At 44.8% G+C, this 23473-nt stretch overlaps 1 protein-coding gene across 5 annotated transcripts; it reads right to left on the bottom strand.

Moving 5' to 3' along the window:
- Positions 1–2153: 2153 nt before the first annotated feature.
- ZNF792 (zinc finger protein 792) lies at positions 2154–11624 on the bottom strand. 5 transcript variants are annotated; one of them, XR_006730138.1, is made up of 5 exons: positions 11266–11624; positions 8567–8693; positions 7909–8031; positions 4350–7247; positions 2154–2214 (listed from the first exon to the last, which is right to left on the bottom strand). XR_006730138.1 is itself a non-coding variant. In XM_045532377.1 (4 exons), exons 1-4 carry the CDS (start codon positions 11284–11286, stop codon positions 5617–5619), a joined length of 1902 nt encoding a protein of 633 aa, XP_045388333.1. In that variant the 5' UTR covers positions 11287–11624; the 3' UTR covers positions 4028–5616. The 5 variants fall into 5 exon arrangements, 2 of the variants coding, with proteins under 2 accessions (XP_045388333.1, XP_045388334.1); XR_006730139.1 differs by lacking the exon at positions 2154–2214 and having other exon boundaries at positions 4028–4506; positions 5127–7247; XR_006730140.1 differs by lacking the exon at positions 2154–2214 and having other exon boundaries at positions 4028–4506; positions 5509–7247.
- Positions 11625–23473: the final 11849 nt, after the last annotated feature.

Here is a 23473-nt window from a genome sequence, read left to right as displayed (position 1 = left end):
CTTAAATGGTTTCAGTAGTGAATTCTATCAAACATTCAGGAAAGAAACCATACAAATGTACAAACTATTCCAAAAAATTGAAGAGTAGGGAATGCTTCCTAACTTAATCTGTGAAGCTATTATATTGATACCAAAACCAGACAAAGGCATTACAAGTAAACCACAGATCAATATCTTTCATGAACATAAATGTATAAACCACAACAAAATTTTAGGAAACCAAACCCAACAATATATAAAAAGAATAATATATCAAGAAAAAGTAAAATTTATCCCAGAAATGCAAAGTTTGCTCGATATTTGAAAATCAATGTAATTTACCATTAAGACTTAAAAAGGTAAAACATGATTGTAGTGGGAGAGCTCTAAAAAGGCCCCCAAAATCCCTACTTGCTGTAATTCTCACCTTTGTGTGCCCCTCCCACATTTTAGCAGGGTTGGTCTGTGTGAATGATATAAAACAGCAAAAGTGAGGGTGTTTCACTTCCAACTTTAGGTTATACAAGACACAGGCCCCCTTCTTGGGTAGACTCTCTTGCTCTTGGATCACTTGCTCTGAAAGAATCCATGTGATGGGCATCCCCATGGAGAGACCCATATGGCAAGGAACTGAAGCTACCTGTTAACAGCCATGCAAAAGAGCTTGGAATTAAATCTTCCAGCTTCTAGCAAGTCTTCAGAGACTATATATAGCCCCAACTGACAACTAAACTGCAACTTCATGGGGGGGGATCCTAAACCAGACCTGCCTAAACTGCTGCCAGATTAATGTAATATTCTAAAATATGTAAACAAATATACAGTGACACAAAGCAGATCAGTGGTTTCTTAAAGATAGGGAGGTGAGTGGGGAGGAAGAGATTACAAAGAGCACCAGAAAACCTTTCATTTCATGGCTAAAAACAGGTACCAAAACTTACCAAATTATACATGTTAAATATGTATGGTTTAGACTTCAATAAGGCTGTTTTTTACTAAAAATCTTCATTTCTTAATTATTTTACTATCATCTATGCTTCACAGGTTATTTACATCTATTGCATCTATATGGTAGAAATAGAACACAATGGTGTGCTACTGCACATCTCTTCCCAACTCCATGTTCAAAGACATCATGTTGCAGCTTGAAATTGGCCATGACGAAAGTATTTACGCCTCTGATTTAAACACTGCAAATCAGTGATTCATTCATTGTTTACTGGTCATGTAGGCTTAAGAAAGTGGAGAATATGTTAATAATTCAGATTAAAATTAACAGTGTATTATATCTGTAGTTTTCCATTGTGAACACAAAATTTTGAGAAAATATTCTTCCAATATTCAAAAATTATTATGCTATAAAGCAAGTAAATCACTGGCATCATTGATGAATGACTGCAGTTCCAAAAAATTTCTTTACTGTTTCACTATATTCTTGTTAATGAAAATAGAAATATCAACCAATATATTTATTTTAAAAATAGGCAAGAGATATGAATAGACATTTCATCAAAGAAGTTATATGGGTGGCAAATAAACACATAATTTAAAAAAAATGCTCAGAATCATGAGTCATTAGAGAAATGCAAGTTAAAACCACAATGAGATACTACTAGCATCTCTAGTGGAATGGCAAACAATAGAAACACAGGTCATAGCAATTGTTGGTGAGTATGTGAAAGAACTGGAACTCGCATTCACTATTGGGATGTAAAATGATATAATCACTTTAGAACAAAATTTGGCAGTTTCTTAAAACGTTAACCAGTCACCTATCCTGCAACAAAGGCATTGTACTCCTAGGTAATAACACCAGAGAAATGAAAGCATATGCTCATACCAAGACCTGTGCATTCATAGTTATAGCAGCTTAATTTGTAATAGCCATAAACCCATATGCAATTGACAGAAGAAAAGGTGGGAGTCCCAGGGGAGAGAGATAAAAGGGAAGAGAAACTATTTCAAGAAATAATGGCCAAAAACTTGCCATATTTGATGAAAGAAATAAATATAAACATCCAAGAAGCTCAATGAACTCCAAGAAAGATGAATTCAAAAAGACCACTGAGATATGTTCTAATCAAACTGTCACAAGACAGAGACAAAAAGAGAATATTAAAAGCAGCAAAAAAGAAGTATCTCGTCACATACAAAGGATACTCAAGAAGATTATCAGCAGACTTTTCATCAGAAACCTTGGAGGACAGAAGGCAGTGGGCTGATATGTTCAAAATGCTGAAAGAAAAGAACTCTCATGTAAACAATCCTGTATCTGGCAAAACTATCCTTCAAAACTGAGGGAGAAGTTAAGACATTCCCAGCTAAGGGAGTTCATTACTAATAGAATGGCCCTGCAAGAAATGCTAAAGGGTATCCTTCCAGTTAAAATAAAAGAACACTAGACAGGAACTCAAACCCATGTGAAGACATAAAAATCCCTGGTAAAGGTAAATACATGGGAAATTTTAAAAGCTTGTTATTGTTGTAACTTTGGTTTGTAACTTCACTTTTTGTTTTCTACATGATTTAAGAGACTAATGTGTTTTCAAAAACAATTATTAATCTATGTTATTGGACACACAATTTGTAAAGAAGTAATTCTATGACATCAACAACTGAAAGTTTTGAGAATGGAACTGTGTAAGAACAGAGTTTGTGTATGTTATTAAAGGTAAACTGGAATAAGTTCAAATTAAAGTATTATAACTTTAGAATGTTAAGAGTAATTCCCAGGGTAACCACAAAGAAAATAGTTACAGAATATACACAAGAGGAAATAAAAAGAGAATTCAATGTTTTTAGAAGACAGTAATACAGGAAATGAGGGACAAAATGCTATAATGCACACAGATACCACTTCACATCCATTAGGGTGGCTACCATCAAAAAACCCAAAAAGTGTTGGTGAAGATTGAAAACCTTGTATACTGTTAGTGGGAATGTAAAATGGTGCAGCTGCTGTGGAAAACAGTATGGCAGTTCCTCAAAAAACTAAAAATAGAATTACTATATCATCCAGTAATTCTACTTCTGGGTATATACCCAAAAGAATTTAAAGTAGGGTTCAGAAGAGATATTTGTCCACACATGTTCAGAGAAGTATAATTTGCAATAATCAAAAGGTACAAGCAACCCAAGTGCCCCTCAACAGAATGATGGAAAAGCACAATGTGGTATATACAATGGAATACTGTTTGGCCTTAGAAAGAAAGGAAATTCTGACACACGGTACAACACTGATGAAGCTTGAGGACATTATGCTAGCCACAAAAAGACAAATACTTATGGTTCTACTTATATAAGGTAGCTAGAGTAGTCAATTCACACAGACAGAAAGTAGAATGATGGTTTCCAGGGGCTGGGGGCAGGGGGAAAGTTATTGTTTAATGGGTATAGATTTTCAGTTCTGCAACATGGAGATAAATGGTGGTGATAGCTGCACAACAATACAAATATACTTAATACCACTGAACTATACACTTAAAAATGGTGACAATGGTAAAGTTTATATGTGTTTTATCAGAATTTAAAAAAAAATTTTTAATGAACTATAAAAAATGGTGTAGTAGTCATTCAATAGAGCACTACTCAGCAGTAAAAGAAATGAACTATTAATACATATACACACAGCATGGATGATTCACAAGGTAATTATGCTGTATGAAACAAACCAGACCAAAAAAGAGTATAAATACTTTATGATCCCGGCTGGGCACGGTGGCTCACGCCTGTAATCCTAGCACTCTGGGACGCCGAGGCGGGCGGATCACTCGAGGTCAGGAGTTTGAGACCAGCCTGAGCAAGAGCGAGACCTCGTCTCTACTAAAAATAGAAACAAATTATCTGGCCAACTAAAAATATATATAGAAAAAATTAGCCAGGCATGGTGGCGCATGCCTGTAGTCCCAGCTACTCGGGAGGCTGAGGCAGTAGGATCGCTTAAGCCCAGGAGTTTGAGGTTGCTGTGAGCTAGGCTGATGCCACGGCACTCACTCTAGCCCGGGCAACAGAGCGAGACTCTGTCTCAAAAAAAAAAAAAAATACTTTATGATCCCAATTCAATAAAATTCTAGAAAAGGCAAGCAAATCTATAGTGAAAAATGAGTAAATAAATGGTTTCCTGGGGAAGGCAAGGAGGGATTATAAAGGGGCATGAGGTAGCTTTGCCGGTAATGGGTATGTTCATTATTATCATCATAGTGCTGGTTCCCTGAGTGCATACATATATTAAAACTTACGAAATTGTGTGCATCAAATATGTACAGTCAACTTTTGCATGATAATTATATCTCAACAAAGCATTAAAAGAAATTGTTGCTCATAAAAATCTGACCTCACAGTCATTTTAGAAAAGCAGAAGATATGGCAACCTTATATATTGACTCCAACATCTCTCCATGCCTTGGCACCAAAGAATGGCTGGCTTTATCACAGATGCTACGTCCCTGGAGTATAGGATTCACTTTCTCTCAGTCTCTATTTTTCTGCCAGCACAGCAATGGCCTTGAGATGCACAGTGCAGAAAGCCTGCAGCAATCCACAAAACATTTGTATTATTTGCTCTGCTAGTAACCTTAGTCATAGGACAGAGGTGTGGAGGTCCTGACAATTTATGCAAACCCTGAATCCTGCACAGCCACCTTCAAGGGAATCTTCATGAATGCACCTTTAGAATAGGTCCATTCCTTCTGGCTTGCTATAGTCTCACCTACTCCCTACTAATCACACCCAATGTTTCTGTGCAAATTATGGTCCCACTTTGACCCGGTAGGTCTTGCAGTTAGAGATACCTATCTAATGCTGAACTTCAGGGCATATAGCCCCTTCGCAGGTGCCAGTTAAACAGTATCTGCTTAACAGTATTATAGAATATGTGGCACCCATAAATAAGGGACACAATTTATGCTGCTCCCAGATGCAATGGTGGTTGTCAACTGCCTCCTCCTCAGGATAACCCAAAGATTCATGCCATTCAGACCACAATATTAGGCCCACAAAGACCTATAATCTTGGAGGCCTTGGGTAGCAATGCAAACAAGACTAAGTCTGGACTGAGAGTCATTCCCTGCCATCCTACTGTCCCCTCTGGGGCAAAATAATTAAAGACCCCTGTAGTTTGGTAGACCTTAATACTGTTCTCAACCCACCCCACAACGGTGATCAGAACATGGAAGATTAATGGTGGCTTTATCATAAGGCCCTTGTTTTCCCATGAACCAGAGCAATGCACAGTAGATAGGTGTTGGGTCAGGTATCATGGAGGCTGGATAAATCCATGATGAGCATAACATAAGACCAACAGTGACCCAGAAAAAGGGAAATCTTCTCTGCAAGCTGCCAGCAAGAACTCTGCTCAGGTCTTCATGGCCAAAGATAGATCATCTCCACAGCTAAACCAGCCACAGGGGGAGAGAATGACATCTTTCCATGGCCTCATATCGCTCACAATTCCTTTCAGGGATTGGAAAGAGAAAGGGGGTCCCCCTTCCCTGAGCATAGTGGAGTGGCCAACACACTCTGGAGACCCACCAGTGTGCAGAGCTGAGATGGTTTCTGTCACAATTCTGGCAGTGACAAAACTCTGATAAAATCCATGGTCAGAAAAGGTAACTTAGCTCCAGAAAGCTTTCAACATATCTAGCATTCATAGGGAATCTCCCCAGTGTGGATACTTGGATGAACAAGGTTCAACTTCTGGCTGACAGCTCCCTCATAAAGTCTGCTCTCAGAGTTTATCTCTGGTGTGTGTCTTTGTGTTGAATAAGGAGGGAGCACATTTTCTACACTCCTTTCTCTAGTGTGAATTTTCTGATGCCGAATGAGGGTAGGCCTTTGGCTGAAGGCTTTCCCACATTCACTGCATTCATAAGGCCTATCCGGTTTGTGAACTTTCTGGTGCTGCCTCAGATTGGACCTCTGTCTGAAGGTTTTTCCACATTCACTGCACTCGTAAGGCCGTTCACCAGTATGAAGTCTCCGATGGTTATTGAGGCTGGAGCTTTGATTAAAGAACTTCCCACACTCGCTGCACTGGTAAGGCCGTTCACCAGTGTGAAGCCTCCGATGACTATTGAGGCTGGAGCTTTGGCTAAACAATTTCCCACATTCATTACACTCATAAGGCCGTTCACCGGTATGAACTCGCTGATGTTTCATGAGATCGGAGCTTCGGCTGAAGGCTTTCCCACATTCACTACACCCGTAAGGCCGTTCACCAGTGTGAACTATCTGGTGTTGAATGAGACTGGCAATGTGGCTAAAGAATTTCCCACATTCATTGCACTTATAAGGTCTTTCTCCTGTATGAACTCTCCAATGTTTAATTAGGCTAGAATTGCAGTTGAAGGATTTCCCACATTCACTGCATTCATGAGCACTTCTACCAGTGTGAACCCTCTTATGATGAATGAGATTAGAACGTTGGCTAAAGAATTTCCCACATTCACTGCACTCATAGGGCTTTTCACCAGTATGAACTCTCTTATGTTGAATGAGGTTGGAGCTTCGGCTAAAGAATTTTCCACAGTCACTGCACACATGAGGGCTTTCACCAGTGTGAACTCTCCGATGTTTCATGAGACTGGAGCGTTGGCTGAAGAATTTCCCACATTCAGAGCACTCATAAGGTTTTCCTCTATTGTGAACTCTCTGGTGTTGAGTGAGGCCAGCAGCATAGCTGAAGAATATCCCACATTTGCTGCACTCATAAGGCCTCTCTCTGGTAAGGATTCTCTGGTGCTGAACAAGTGTGGATTTGTCTCTGAAAGCACCCCCAAATTCACTGCACTTGTTTTGCTTTTGCACAGTGTGAAAATCCACCACACTCTCAGTGTTCTTGTGTTGCTCCTCCACACTGGGAGTGACCTGATGCTGGAGAAAGCCTGATGTGGCCATAAAGTCCTTCCTGCCATCCCTGCATGCAACAGGCTTCGTTGATGTGTGCTCTCGGCAGGTCTTCCCAGATAAGGCCCTGCCCTCCTCCCTTCTGATAGGTTTTCCTACATTGTATTGCACAGGCTGCTGGGGAAGGTTTGCATTGAACTCAGATCCATTCCTATAAGCCTCACACGTATATGGCTTCTGCCTGGGATGTGTTGCCTGATGTTCAGCCAGGTGCAAAATGTCTTTCAAGTGTAGACCACACATGCCACAGGGATAGGTCTTCTGGGGGGATAGGGTTGCCTCCAGATTCCTGTCTTGTGACACTCCTTCCATGGAAACACTATGCTGAGTAGGTAACTCCTTACCTTCTGTTCCACCACAAAAATCTGAAAGCAAAGACATACTGGTGAAGTTCATACAAACTTTGATGGAAGAAAACAGCCCCATCACCTATGCCTGTCTGACCCAGGAATGAGTCCACAGGATTGTTGTCAAGATGAGAAGCCTCAGGCCAGGGTAAGAAATGGTCTGCTCTACAGTACTGTGTCTGGCCAGGTTGCAAAATAGGGGAGGCCTTACCAGGACCAAGGACACAAGGATGGGGTACAGTATTGGGTGGAGAAGCAGGGTCTCCAACTCACTTCTCTATAAAGGCCTTTCGGCAGAGCCTTGAGTGCTGGTAACCTGTAGGGGCTACGCAGCGAGTGTGTCTAGGCCCAGGAAAATCTGACTGCAACTGAGTAGTGCGTTCAAGGACTTCAGGGAAATGTGCACATCTCATGACATTAAGTGTAAGCCAATGGAGAGTGCCACAGAAGAAGCTCTGGAAAGAGTGAAACATAGAGGCCATAAAAATGGGGCACAGCCAGCGGCCCAAAGTCAAGGTAGCAACAACAAGTGGGCAATGTGTCAAGAATGCAGAGGGAAAAGTAGAGACAATGTATGGCCATTGGTTTTGGCACCAAACAATAATGAACATGAAAAAAGATGCTGGTATGATTTGAACACAGTGGTGACATCACATGCTTCCTCTCCACTCCCACTTACCGGAGCCAGGCCCACCATAAGCCCCTCTTGCCATGGCTGAGGTCATATCCACACTGTCAGGCACCCAGGGCTCTTTTCCCATCTCCAGGTGGGCAAGTACGTGGGACCTAAAAGATGTAAGTCCTAAGGGAAAGACAGGCAGGTCAGCGGCCAGCATCTGCCCCAGTGAACTACCTCATAACAGAACCCAGGAAGAAAACTCGGTATCACAAAAAGAACTTAAAAGGCAGGTCAGCCAGGAACATCCCAGGAGTCACAGCAAGTAGCAACCACACAGTACCTGGAATTCCTGGCATATTCAGGCTTAGGACATGGTAGCAAAACGAAAGCAGCAGAACTGAACCACAGAACTGTCAGAGACCTGGACAACCCCCCAGGTGGGGACTGGCTAAGTCAGACGGGCTCTGCAGGGCTGACTGCAAGACTCCTTGTACCTGGACCTTCCCTGCAAGGCTTTGGCAGCTGGTGTGGGGGCTGCTCAGGGAGAGGAGGGGGCATTGCACAGAGCTCAGCCCTGGGACCCACAACACATATTCCAGGAAAGTGGGGAAGGAAGTAGTGCCCATGGTCTGTCAGCAGAAAGGAAAGAGCTGCCCTTTGGGCCATGGGGACAGGCAGGGATAAGCTCAGGACATCAGGGTGGGTGTGACGGCCTTACCCAGCGAGGCTATCAGGGCAAAGTTCTCCAGCATCACGTCGCAGTACAGGAGTCTCTGAGCCTCATCAAGGAGACCCCACTCCTCCTGGGTGAAGTAAATGGTCACGTCCTCAAAGGTCACACAGCCCTGCCATGATGGGGACAGGTAATTCCATGATCAACCTCTCTCCTCACAGCACTCACTATCCACGCCCTGCTCCCTCCTCTCCAGCTCCCCAGCTCCCCAACTCTGAGGAGATCCAGCCCCTGGTTCCAGCCGTGCTTGCTTTTTTCATGGCTCACGGGCCACCACATTGGCCCACAGCAGCAACTGGCCATGGGCAGATGGACAGCCTCCCGTCGGCCCCTTCCCCCAGTGTCACCAATAGCACGCTTCTGAGATACACACAAACATGGGCTCTGTCTTCTCCCTTAATCCCCTGTCCTGAGCCCCGGGTCAGCAGCTCACACTCACTCCCATGTGTACTTCGCTCGTTGGCGTGCACCGATCTCACCATTCTGGACCTCACCACTGCATCCCCATCGCCCTGCTGCCCTCTCCCCACCCAGTCCACGGCCATGTCTGTGGACTCCCACGTGTCACTCTGCATATGGATGGCATCCAGACAGTGCTTGGCAAATACAACCAGGACCCTACCCTGCTCCAGACCTTTCACAGCTCCCACTGCCGGGGGCAACACCCACCCCTGATTTGGAGGCCCCCTACCCAGCCCCATTCCTGGATTCAATCTAAGCCACCCAGAGCACACGCTGGTGTCAGACACACTCTGCCCTCTTCTGTGTTGCACATTCTGATCCTTTCATGGCTCACATTCATTCAAAAGCCAACCCCTCTGGTCATCCGACACCCACCCACCCAGGGCCAGCAACTCTTCCAACTGACCCCATTTGCCCTGGAGCTAATTCCCCAGCCTGACTGCAAACCTCCAGGCTCCATCAAAGGTCACCACGAAAGGCCGGTGAGAACACAGATGGGTGCAGAAGCTGGGTCACACTGTAATATTACCTCCATCACTGCTAATCCTCAGCATCCATCTCGTGTAGGTGCTCCCTGGGAGGTTCCCTCTGCCAGACCCACTGTTCCCCACACACAGCCCGATCATGACAACCACTGTTCTTCCTCATTGGTCTTTATGAAGCCAAACAAGCCAACCATGGTCCCTGAGCAAGAAACCCTGCACCTGGTTCTCTACCCCACCTTCCTCTTTTCTCTAACATCACTGTCGCCATGTCCTGAAGGTTCACCCTCCTAAATGTGGCACACAGCTCTTGTCCACACACCAGATGCCTCTTTGGGATGTTTCTAATTGTGGAAATAAACCAAGACCAACCAAATGGGAAAAGCCAAGGCTACTTATTCAGAACTTGCTATAGCAAGGGAGTCGGCCACCATCACTTGCATTTTGGGAAGCAGGGGAATGGGAAAGCTCTGTAGTGGAAGACAGGGAAGGCTTCAGTGTGCCCTGGCTGGGGGCTGTTGGCCCAGGGAAGCTGTTTTTCCGCTGGCCAACTAGAAGTGGGCATCCTATGTGATTGGTTAGGGCTCATAGTTGACTTTCTCCAGTTGGTCCTAAGTTGGAAGAAGGAGCAAAAATTAGGGAAGCTCTCAGATATTAATCAAGCCCTGGCCATTTGGGACCAACCATTACAGAAGTCACTGTTTTAACTTCCTGGATTGTCACTGCAGATAGCAATCTGGCTTCCCCCAAGTCTCACATAGGGCAGGCTGGTTTCCTGGCTTGTTTATTGTAGATAAAGGGGTTGGTTTCCTGGGCAGGCTGTAGGTCAGACTTCTATTTTTACATGTGGTCTGGCTGTTGTCCATTGGTATGTTCAGTCTCTCCTAACCTTAACAACTCCTCAGAACACCATAACTGTGCGTCCAGCTGCCCACTCTTCAGCTCCACCTGGGGGGTCTCTGAAACTTCACAGAGGCAACATGGCCAAAACCTAACTTCGACTATTTCCATGGAAAAGTCCTCCGACAACCAACTTCTCTTTCTCAGTTGACGGCTCATCCATCCTTCCAGCTGCTAAAGCCAAAAACCATAGCTTTGTCCCTCCCCTTTGTCACCCTCCACATTAGAAAATTTGGTCAGCCAAACTTAAATAAGGCACACTCAGAATCCAATTACTTCCTTTGCCTCTACTCCCCACTCTGGTCCAGCCACCAGCATAGCTCACCTGCACTGTCCCAGGGGGCTCTGCACCCTCACCCCGCGTTTGGTTCTCTACTCTGCATCCACCGGGAGCCTGTTAAGATCTGAGTCAGAGCATCTCCCTCCTCTGCTCTAAACCTTCCATGGCTCCCAACACCTTCAGGACAGAGGCCCAGCTCCCCAGCCTGCCATTCCAGGGCTGTCTTCCGCCTACCTGTCCCAGCAGACCCAAGAACAGGGACTTGGGCTTCCCCGAACACTCCCAACTCCATCTGCCCACCGAGCACTTGTACCTGCTGGCTCCTGTGCCTAGGAAACCCTTTCTCCCCTCATGCCATTAGATTTCAGAAACCGCTCTGTGTAATTCCTGCCCCGGATTCGGGACCCTGCGCTGGGAGTGACTCACTTCCAAGGTGCCTTGACACACAAGCAGGGAGACGGGAAGGGCGAAAGGTCCTGGAACAATGCCATCTTTTCATCTCAGGGCCAGGAACAAGGGGCTGGGGGCCAACGCCGAGGACCTGCAGCCCCGCCACTCACCTGCGCGCTGTCCGTCGCCATCGGAGCCTGTGGACCGAGCGGGCCGTAGGGTGTCCGAGGTGTGTCTCGCGGGCTCAGCCTACCACCCACCTGGCCGTGCCCCGGGCGAGGGGTGACCTGGCCTGAGCATGGCACCCCCACCCTCAGCCGTCCCCGCGTCACATGCGCACGAGGCCCAGGGCGCAGCCTCCGGGGGCGCGGAGAGCGCGCGGGCCCCGGACACCGCCCGTTCCAGGGGGTCACGCTGGCACAGAGGAGCGGAGTGGGGGTCCTAGCCTCCCCGTCTGTCCCCGCGCGGCCCCGCAAAGGCGCCTGGGCAGCGGCCCAGGGTCCCCCCGGCTACCGGCCACCCAGCTCCCTGCCGGGAAACGACTCGCCGGCCGCTGCGCAGGAAGTTCCGGCCCCCGCCTCGCCGGCCGGAGGAGTCGCACCCTCGCGGGCCGTCATTGGCCGGGCGCCAGCCGCTGACGCGCAGGCACGGCCCGGGTCGCCTGTCGGTGTCCCGCCCGGGGCCGGCGGCGGGGGGCGAGCGCGAGCTTCCCTTAAAGGCGCCGGGCCCCGCTTCCCGCCCGCCGGTGGGGCCCTGCGGGAGAGACCGGGCCTCACCCTTGCTGCCCGCGTGCGCACCGGCGACACTCAGGCACCCAGGTTCACACTGAATGAAGGTAACACCTCACTGGAAGAGTCTCGGTGTACTGACGTGAAGTGTTCGAATTCAGTGCTTCTCAGACCAGTAACATCAGCATCACCTGGGAATTGGGTGCAACGACCTAATCCTAAGGACTCAGAAATTCTTGGGGTGCCCAGCCTTCTGCATTTGAACAAGCCCCCTGGGGGACTCCAATGCACGCCCTAATTTGAGAACAGGGGATCTCATTAAAATCCAATAAATAAAATGGGAAAAATAACACTACTTATTTTTAGTAGGTAACAGGGTCCAGTACATAGTTCCGGCTCGCTGTGTAAAAAGCTACTGTCACCATCATCATCGTCACAGCACTCTCACAAACGCTGCTGTGGAAGGGCAAAAACAGACACCTCTGTGCAGTCATTGGGGATATTTGTCAAAATATAAGATACAATGACGCTCCAGCTCAGCAAGCAGTCTCACAGATAATGATCATAATTCTTACATGAAAGCACACTGTCATAACATTTGGCTCCTTTATTTTATTTTATTTATTTTTTATAAACAGCATTTTTAATTTAAAAAATTTTTTTAATCGACAAAATTTATATATTTGTTGTGTGCAATGTGAGGTTTTGAAATAGATATTAATACATTGTGTAATGACTAAATCAGGCTAATTGACATATATGCACATCGCTTCACATAGTTATTATTTTTTGTGTGTGGTAAGACATAAAATCTACTCTCTTAGCATTTTTCAAGGATACAGTATATTGTTAGTGACTATAGTCACCAGATTGTACAATAGATCTCTTGAACTTATTCTTCCTATCTAACTGAAATTTTGTATCCTTTGACCAACATCTCCCAACACGCCCCCCCAACTCCTGCCACTGCCCCAGCCTCTCATAACCACCAAGTGGTCTCTACTTCAATGAGATCACTTTTTAAGATTCCATATATGAGGGAGATCATGCAGTATTTGTCTTTCTGGGCCCAGTTTATTTCACTTCACGTAATGTCTTCCAGGTTCAACCTCGTTGTCACGAATGACAGGATTTCCTTCTTTTATGGCTGAATAGTATTCCATTGTGTATATATTACCACATTTTTGTTAATCCATTTATCTATTAGTGGGCACTTCATTTGTTTCCATATCTTGGCTATTGTGAAGAATGCTGCAATAAACATGGGAGTGCATATGTCTCTTTTTCAATTCCTTTGGATATATATCCAGTAGTGGGATTGCCGGGTCATATGGTAATTCTCTTTTTAGTTTATTGAGGAATCCCCATACTGCTTTCCATAATGGCTGTACTAGTGAATATTCCCATCAACAGTGTGCACGGGTTCCCTTTTCTCCACATCCTTGCCAACACTTGTTATCTCTTGTCTTTTTGACAGTAGCCATTCTAACAGGTATAAGGTGATATCTCATTGTGGTTTTAATTTGCATTTGCCCGATGACTAGTGATGTTGAGCATTTTTTCATATATCTGTTAGCCATTTGTATGTCTTCTTTAAAGAAATGTCTCTTCGGGTCCTTTGCCCATTTTTTAATCAGGTTATTTGTTTCCTTTCTACTGAGTTGTTTGAGTTCCTTATAGATTTTGGATATTAACCCCTTATCAGATGTGTGGTTTGCAAATATTTTCTGCCTTTCTGTAGGTTGTCTCTTCACTCTGTTGATTATTTCCTTTGCTGTGCAAAAGCTTTTTAGTTTGACGAAACCCCATTTGTTTATATTTGTTTTTGCCACCTGAGCTTTGGGGGCATATCTAAAAAATCATTGCTCAGACCAATGTCATGGAGCTTTTTCCCCTTTGTTTTCTTCTAGTAGTTTTACAATTTCAGGTTTTACATTTAAGTGTTTAATCCATTTTGAGTTGATTTTGTATATGGTGTGGTGCATTTTTATTCTTCTGCATGTAGATATCTTATTTTATTTTATTCTTTAAGAACACAACATGCAAGAGGGTTTCATAAACTATGGTAAGACCTATTGCCCAAGAAACAAATTCTTACAGACCATATGATTGAACACTCGAGAGCATCAGTGCTAAATGTCTTCAGGCATAAGTAGACAGTGAATTTGACATGGTTTCAAGTTTGTGACATAAGATGACAGATCATTACTCATCTCTAATTCACGGGAATCAGAAACTCCCCCCTCTCCTGACTCCCCTGTGGCATTCAGAGCAGCTAGATCCAGGTACAAATATGTGATCATGAGATGTCCTAGTTTGATGTCCATCAGCTGGAGGTTATGAGGCACTGTCCTCATCAAGACTTAAGTAGCCCACCACCTGAACCTGTAGTCCACAGGGGAGCACTAAATCCTGGGGAGTTGTGGATACTGGAACCACTGAGGTCCAAGGAGGCCATACTAGGAAGAGACACAAAATGAAAAAAACATAGAGAAGACAATGTCACAATTACTTTTGCCCATTTTTCATTGCTGCAGACTAATTTACATGTTCTAAATAAGTGTAGGGGGAACTGGGTGTACAGAAATGGGTCTGAACAACGATTTTTTTAGATATGACCCCAAAACCACAGGCAACAGAAAAAGAGATTGGTGAGCATATAGCCAGTTTCTAGAACATTCCATCAACTTGATAACCAGATACCTATTTTGCATTCCTCCTACACAGTCAACATTCTCAACCCCTCTTTTATATGACAACCCCAAACCGCATCTAGTCTTTGCCTCAATCTTAGTATTTATGCTCCTAACCTGACCTAACACCAAGAGCCTATAAACAAAATATGTCATTTGTCACCACTCACTCCCAATATACAGTTGTGCTTCATGGACACAATGAAAGGACCTATTCAAACCACTGAAGAAATTACTGCCAACCTAGATTTGTCTGTATAGCAAAAGTGCATTTCAAAAAAATATATATGAAATAACATAATTCCAGGCCAAAAATGAAAATTTTAATGGAAAATTAACCTGCATAAGGTCATATTTAAGGATGATAGAAAGGGATTCCAAGTGAAAGATCATGACAGAAGCAGTGAGAATCCAAGAGAGGCATGAATCTGTGGACTGATGCAACTGTCTGTATAAAACATGAATAATATTTCCTTATAGAGTCAGAGTGATGGAATTACCATGAAGAGCATCAAAAACATAGAAATTGAAATGGGACAAAGCGATTAATGTTGCAAGTTTCTTACATTGCCTAGGTGGAGGGTAAAAGTATTTATAGCTCTGTGTGTTAAAATAAGTATCTGTGATTTTTTAGCTTAAACAATAGTAAATAAAATCAGAGAATATATTTTCCAAACTGAAAAAAAAAATTGGATTGTAAATGAATAGGAAGTTTTCTTTAAAGTATCAGGTAAAGAACAAGTGAGGCAAAATAAGAGGGTACCTTTTAACCCAAATGCATCAATTATTACATTAAATTCGTATGTGATGAACATTCAAATTAGCAGTCAGAAATTTTTTTTTTTTTTTTTGAGACAGAGTCTCGCTCTGTTGCCCAGGCTAGAGTGAGTGCCATGGCGTCAGCCTAGCTCACAGCAACCTCAAACTCCTGGGCTTAAGCCATCCTACTGCCTCAGCCTCCCGAGTAGCTGGGACTACAAGCATGCGCCACCATACCCAGCTAATTTTTTCTGTATATATTTTTAGTTGTCCATATAATTTTCTTGCTATTTTTAGTAGAGACAGGGTCTCGCTCTTGCTCAGATTGGTCTCGAACTCCTGACCTCGAGCGATCCACTCGCCTTGGCTTCCCAGAGTGCTGGGATTACAGGCGTGAGCCACCGCGCCCGGCCAGCAGTCAGAAATTTTTAATAGCCTAAGACCCCCTTCAGGAAGGATTTGGTTTTTAAAAATTAATAGACATTATTTTTCAGAGCAGTTTTAGGTTCACAGCAAAATTGAGCAGAATCTTCAGTGTCCGCATCGGTGCAGTACATTTGTTACAGTCCATGATCTGATATTGACACATTATCATCAACTAAAGTCCATAGCGTGTTGTACTTTCTATGGGTTCTGACAAATGTGTAATGACCACTGTTGTAGTATCATACAAAATAATTTCTCTGCCCTAAAAATCCCTTATGTTCTACGTATTCATCCCACCCTTCCCCCAATCCCTGGCAACCACTGATCCTTTTATCATGTTCATGGTTTCGCCTTTTTCAGACTGTCGTATGGAATCGTATGGTGTATAGCCTTTGCAGATTTGCTTCTTTGACTTAGCAATATGCATTTAAGATTCCTCCATGTCATTGCACGGTTTGATAGCTCATTTCTTTTTAGGGCTGGACAATGTCCCATTGTATGGATGTACCACAGTTTGTTCACCCGTTCACCCATTGAAGAACATCTTTGTTGCTTCCAAGTTTTGGCAATTATGAATAAAGCTGCAATAAACATCTATGTGCAGGTTTTCATGTGGATGTAAGTTTTCAATTTATTTGGGAGTGTGATTGCCATATTGTATTGTAAGTGCATGTTTAGTTTTGTAAGAAATTGCCAGATTTACTTCCAAAGGAGCTGTACCATTTCTGCATTCCCACCAACAACAAATCAGAGATCCCATTGATCCTCAACAACATTTGATTGTATCGGTATTTTGGATTTTAGCTATTCTAATAGGTGTGTAGTAGTATCTCACTGTTGTCTTAACTTATAATTTCCTAACGATGTATGGTGTTGAACGTTTTTTCATATGTAATTTTGCCATCTTTATATCATCTTTGGTGAGGTATCTGTTGGATCCTTTGCCCATTTTTTAATTGGGCTGTTCATTTTCTTATTGTTGAGTTTTAAGAGTTCTTTGTATATTTTGGATAACAGCTATTTATCAGATATGTCATTGGCAGATAGTTTCTCCCAATCTGAGGCTTATTCTTGTTCTATTGACAGTGTGTTTTGTAGAGCAGAAGTTTTTTTATTTTAATTAAGTTCAACTTGTCGATTTTTTCTTTCTTGGATCTTGCCTTTGGTGTTTTATTTAAAAAGTCCTAGCCAAACCCGAGGTCATCTGGATTTTCTCCTAAGTTATCTTCTGGGAGTTTTATAGTTTTACATTTTACGTTTAGGTCTATGATGCACTTTGAGTAAATTTTTGTGAAGAGTATAAGGTCTGTATCTAGATTCTCTCTTTTTTTTTTTTAACATGTGGATGTCCAGTTTTCCCAGCACCATTTGTTGAAAAGATAATCCTTTTTCCATTGAATTGCCTGTGCTCATTTGCCAAAGATAAGTTGACTATATTTGTGTCGGTCTATTCCTTCCTCCCTCCCTCCCTCCCTCCTTCCTCCCTCCCTCCCTCCCTCCCTCCTTCCTCCCTCCCTCCCTCCCTCCTTCCTCCCTCCCTCCTTCCTCCCTCCTTCCTCCCTCCTTCCCTCCTCCCTCCCTCCCTCCTCCCTCCCTTCCTTCCTTCCTTCCTTCCCCTTCCTTCCTTCCTTCCTTCCCCTCCCTTCCTTCCTTCCTTCCTTCCCCTTCCTTCCTTCCTTCCTTCCCCTCCCTTCCTTCCTTCCTTCCTTCCCCTTCCTTCCTTCCTTCCTTCCCCTCCCTTCCTTCCTTCCTTCCCCTTCCTTCCTTCCTTCCCTCCTTCCTTCCTTCCTTCCTTCCTTCGTCTTACTCTGTTGGCCCAGCTAGAGTGCCCTGGCGTCAGCCTAGCTCACAGCAACCTCAAACTCCTGGGCTCCAGCGATCCTACTGCCTCAGCCTCCCGAGTAGCTGGGACTACAGGCATGTCCCACCATGCCCGGCTAATTTTTTATATATATTTTTTTAGTTGTCCAGCTAGTTTCTTTCTATTTTTTTAGTAGAGACGAGGTCTTGCTCTTGCTCAGGCTGGTCTCGAACTACTGAGCTTAAACAATCTGCCCGCCTTGGCCTCCCAGAGTGCTTGGATTACAGGCATGAGCCACTGCGCCTGGCCTGTGTGGGTCTATTTCTGAAGTCTTCTGCCATTTCGAGTACTGTCGTTTTATAGTACGCCTTGAAGTCAGTTAATGTCAGTCTTCTGAACTTGTTTTTCTCCTTTAATATTTTGTTGTCTATTCTGGGTCTTTTGCCTCACCATATAAACTTTAAACTGTTTGTTAATATCTACAAAATAACTTGCTAGGAGTTTTACTGGTATTGCATTGACTCTAGACATCAAGTTGGAAAGAGCTGACATCTTAACAAAATTGAGTTTTACTATTCATGAACATGGAATATCTCTCCATTTATTTAGTTCTTCTTTGATTATTTTCATCAGAGTTTTATAGTTTTCCTCATATAGATCTTGTACACATTTTCTTAGATTTACACCAAAGCATTTCATTTTTTTGGTACTAATATAAATGATATTGTGTTTTTAATTTCAAATTCTAATTGTTCACTTCTAGTATATAGGAAGGCAATTATTTTTGTACATTAAACTTGTACCTTGCAACCTTGCTATAATTGCTTATTAGTTTTAGGAGGTTTTTTGTTTGTTCTGGAGTTTTTTGTCAGTTCTTTAGGATTTCTACATAGATAATCATGTCATCTGGGACAAAGACAGCTTTATACTGTTTTTTTGTTGAATCTGTATATACCTTTTATATCCTTTTCTTTTCTTATCGCGTATGGTAAGACTTCTAGTACAATGTTGGAAAGGAGTAAGGAAATAGGACATCCTTGCCTTGTTCCTGATCTTGGGCTAGGTATGCCTAGCTCCAGACTATAGAAAACATCCTCTGTGGCCCTGAAAACCACTGAAAACGTGAAGCCAATATCCTGGAAAGATTTCCTCTAGTATTTAAGAACCAAAGCAAGTCTACTTTTCTTGGTGTGCAGTGCTTGGTTCGAGTTTACGGAATGTAAATTAAAAATGTAAAGTGTGAAGATAAAAGGAAAGGTAACTGGTTTGAAAGCAAGCTTTGTGGGGAAAACATACTGTCACGTAGTATAAGCTCTGTGGGAGCAGAGAGGGTGGCAGGGAGACCACGTAGAAATACCCAGGCGACCCTAACTTTGTTCTGCTGCAAAATGTTCTTCCAATAAAAACAGAGCCCAGAAATTCACCTCTGCTCCTCATGCCTCCGGCCTTCTCCGGGCAAGAATTCCTCACTCAGTTGTACTGGGCAAGACTTCTCGTATTCCCAAAATTGAGAAACATAAATGGTCTCTGGCCTGAGTTCTGGATCCTAGTTCAGAACTGCCCCCGAAATAAAGAGAGGTAGGAGCTCAAATGAAAGACAGTTCCTGCCAGGGAGGGGATGGCTCTTCCTGCCACAGGAAGTGCCAGTACATCCTGAGGAAGCCACAAGTTTTGCAGAGTCTCAGCTCAGCCTGGCCCAGAGGGTGAATAAGCGAATTTGCAACATTCAGGGGTGGAGAATGTGGTGGAAGCTTTACCTGGTTCAGGCAGAATCCCCCTTCAAGGGAGAAGATATACAGGGGTGAGGAATGAGGTCAAGCATTCCAAGACAAGTTTAGCAAAGGCGAGTACAGACACCCAGAAAGAGGCCGGGGGGCCAGGGTGTAGCTGAAATACATGCTTCGTGTACGTACAGGCTGGCACTCAGGCACCGGTGCTGGGGCAGTGTGGGCATGCTGGGATTCTGACACAGAAGCGACTCGCACGCGGCCAGAGGGGGGTGGAGTGCTAGATACCTATTGCTGCATCACAAATTATCCCAAAACTTAAGAGGCTTAAAACAGCACACATTTATTATCTCTCTGCTCCTGTGGGTCAGGAGTCCAGGTGTGGGTTTAGCTGGGTCCCCTGCTTCAGAGTCTCTCCTGAGGTCGCAGTCAAGGTGCCAGTGGGACTGATGTGTCATCGCATGGCTCAACTGGAAAGGTGTCATTTCCAAGTTCACCTTGTTTCTCACAAACAGTTAGACCCAGGGCCTCAGTTCTCCAGTAGCTATTGACTAGAGGCTGCCTTAGCTCCTTGCCACGTGGGCCTCCCCAGCATGGCAGCTCATTTCATCAGAGCACGCAAGCCAAGAAGGCAATCGAGAGACTCTGCCGGCAAAACAGAAGTCACCGTCTCTTGTAACCTAACCATGGAAGTGACATCCATCACCTGTGCCATATTCTTTGGGTTAGAAGCAAGTCACAAAGTCAGGCCGACACTCAAGAGAAGGAACTTACATAAGGGCACCTGTTACAGGTGGGGGGATCCTTGGAGGCCCCCTTAGAAGTCTGCCCACCACAGGTGGGGAAGTACCTGGAGAAAGATACCTCAGACTCCACTTCCGCGTGGGCCTAGACTGTCCTTGAGAACTATTTGAGACAACCCTTTAAGTGAATTAAATGGCAAAGAAGAAAACTTATAGAAATGTTAATCTTCCTTAAACTTTCTAGGGCTGATTTCTTCATAGTTTGTAAGCACTGGGCTTAATTTCTAATGAGACTGCCTTTTAAAAATCATAATAATTAAAAATAGGTAATTCACCTGTAATTTATGGACACCGGAGGTTCCTCACCTCCACCCCCATGCCTGGTCAAATGCACTGCATTTTTCTCAGGAGAGATCTGAGAGTATTTCTGTTATCTGTGCAACAAATCACCCAAAGCTTAGTGACTTGGAGCAATGTTTATTCTGCTCGCAAACCTGCCACTTAGATCTTGGTGGAAGCCCCTCGTGTCTGCTCCACTTGGCATCAGCTATGGCGGCTGGGAGACAAGGCTGGAATTTTCTCTCCCTCACACGCTTGGCTCTCAGATAGGGCTATGGCCAGGGTACATCCAGGTGGCCTTTTCTATGTGGCTGTTTGGGCTTCCTCACAGCATGGTGGCGCCTGGGTTCCAAGATGGGCATCCTCAGAGAGAGAGAGAGAGAGGGATTGAGCATGCCAGGAAGAGGTGTGTCTTCTTTTATGACTTAGCTCGAAAGTCACCTATTGTCACAGCCACCGCAGTCTCAGGCCTGCTAGATTGAAGGGGGAGGGAGCACAGATCCCATATCTCAGTGAAGGAGTGTCAAGGTCATATCGTAAGGAGGACATGTGGGATGTGACACACTGGTGTGTGTTCATCCTGGGAAAATACAATCTGCCACAGACAGCAAACGACCCCCACCACCATACCAGCCCTGGGCTTTCACTGGTGGCAGTGACAGCAGACATCTCAGGTGAAAAGGAAGCAGTCATGAAGAATAAGGCAGCAAGTATAATCTTGATGAAAGAAAAGAACAATCCGTTCTGCCTCCTCTCCCAGCGGAGCAGGAGGTTGGGAACGGACCTGGCTGCCTGAGCTAGTGTAGACACGTTGTGCAGAGTCGCTGGGTCAAGCCTGTGGGTTTGGGATTCTCACCTGTTATTGTAAGGCCTATTCTATTCTATTGCTTCACAACAAATTGCCATAAATTTAGCAGCTTAAAACAACACTCATGTATTATCTTTAAAGCTTTGTGGGTCAGGAGTATGAGCAGGCTTGGCTGGGCTCTGCTCAGGTTAGTACAAGGCTGAAACCCAGGTGTCCACCGGCTGGGCTCTGGGGGACACATCTGTAAATACTCCAGAAATGACACCTGTTCGCCGGGGCTTCCAACAGTTCTCTGCAGAGCGCTGCTAGGGAGGTTTTGGCCACCAGAGGGCGCAAGAACCACAATCCCTGTCCCCGGGGAGCTTTGCCTGTGTTCCCCCTCGTTTCAGCCGGTGTGGTCCACGTCCCCGCAGCAGCATCCTCTGCAGACGTGTTAGAAAAGCAGAGCCTCAGGACCTAAAACCAGACCCCCCCACCCCGAATCAAAATTTGCACTTTGTCAACCTCCCTGTGCCCCCAAGACTATTCAGGTACACGTTTGAGGGGAACTCTAACTCAGTGGTTCTCTACCTCAGCTGCATGTTAGATTCACCAGAATTCCTGATTTGAGGACAACGCCCCCAGAGATTCTGATTTCACTGGTCTGGGGGGCGTCCTGGGTCCCCGATTGTTAAAAGCTCCCCTCGGGATTCTAAGGCGCAGTCAAGGTTGAGGATGGCTGCATGTCCGGGTCATTGCGCACGGTAAGAACCTTGGGCATGCATGGGACCATGCTATGACACACGGGAGGAGGACATAAACCTCCCACCCTCAGGAGTGTCCTGGCATGCAAGACCCCAGATCTCAGGGGCCTCCTGGTAACAGCGCAGTCAGGGCAGATGTAAAATGCCGCAAAGTGTTACTCCAAGTACTTGGAGGACTCAAGTCAAACACCAGCTGGTCAGACTGATTCTAGTTCCCCCACCCCACGCTGGGTGGTGGTGCTCACCCTAGTTCCCTACACGTGTTTGCTGGTCTTGCCTCCCCAGCTCCACTGTGGGCTCCTGGAGAGCAGTGAAGCTGTTGGTTCTGCCCTGAACGAAGCACCGTGCACCACGGCTCTGCCACCTGGGCGGCCCCCAGCTGGTGGTGGAATGGGTGAGTTGAGCTTCAGGAAAGAAGGTGCCCGGAAGACAGAGGAGCTCAGCAGTGTTAAGTGGGACTTTAAAACATATTAATATTTATTCTTTTCCATTTATATAGCACTTTACAGTTCATGATGTGCATTGTTGCAGATTCATAATATCCACTTGGGTTAGATTAGAGTAGGGTAGCTGGACAGATGAGGTAAAATGAGTGGCAGAGGTAAATGGATATGCTGGAATTTGCAGGATGAGTCAGGCAGAATTAGAACAAGAAACCATTGTTCCTAAATTTCCTAATTTTCTACATGCTATTTCCTGGATGTGGCAATATCCAACTTCTGACCATTCTTTTCTCACTGTCAGGAGTATTTCTGAGACTTCAGTATTTGGTCTTTCTTCTCCAGTCTCCTCCCCAAAGCTGTGGGTTTGTTTTGTCATTCCAGAATCTTCTGTTAACCTCCCACCAACATGTCCACTGACGTATTTGGTTTCCCTTTTTTTTTTTTTTTTTGAGACAGAATCTCCCTCTGTTGCCCAGGCTAGAGTGCCGTGGCGTCAGCCTAGCTCACAGCAACCTCAAACTCCTGGGCTCCAGCGATCCTACTGCCCCAGCCTCCCGAGTAGCTGGGACTACAGGCATGTGCCATCATGCCTGGCTAATTTTTTCTATATATTTTTAGTTGTCCAGCTAATTTCTTTTTATTTTTTTAGTAGAGATGGGGTCTCGCTCTTGCTCAGGCTGGTCTCAATCTCCTGAGCTCAAATGATCCACCTGCCTTGGCCTCTCAGAGTGCTAGGATTACAGGTGTGAGCCACCGTGCCTGGCACGTTTCTCATTTTTGATAGAAGATTCACCAGGTATACAGTAAAATGTTCAATGTGTGCAGGGTACAAGAAACTTAGAAGGTTTTTGAATGCAAGGAACTTATTTGCCTTTAAGGGGAGGGGGACTTGATTGGGAAGACAACTGTGGGTCTTGGGGTGCTAGCCACATGCTTTTGGTCGACCTAGTGGTAGGTCCAAGAATGTTTCTTTTAGAATGCATATTAAGCTGTACATTTATATTTTGTGCCCTTTTCTGTGTGTATTATCTGTCACAAAAAGGTTTTTAAAAATGATGAAATTAGCTGGGCATGGAGAACTAGGTACTTGGAGGCTGAGGCAGGAGGATCACTTGAGCCCAGGCATTTGGAATTATGGTGAGCTACAATTGCGCCACTGCACTCCAGC

Source organism: Lemur catta, chromosome 19, assembly GCF_020740605.2.
Source record: "Lemur catta isolate mLemCat1 chromosome 19, mLemCat1.pri, whole genome shotgun sequence".
In the NCBI taxonomy this organism is placed as follows: Eukaryota; Metazoa; Chordata; class Mammalia; order Primates; family Lemuridae; genus Lemur; species Lemur catta.
The sequence above is the reverse complement of the archived record's forward strand: the minus strand, read 5'-3'. Positions and strand labels throughout refer to the sequence as shown.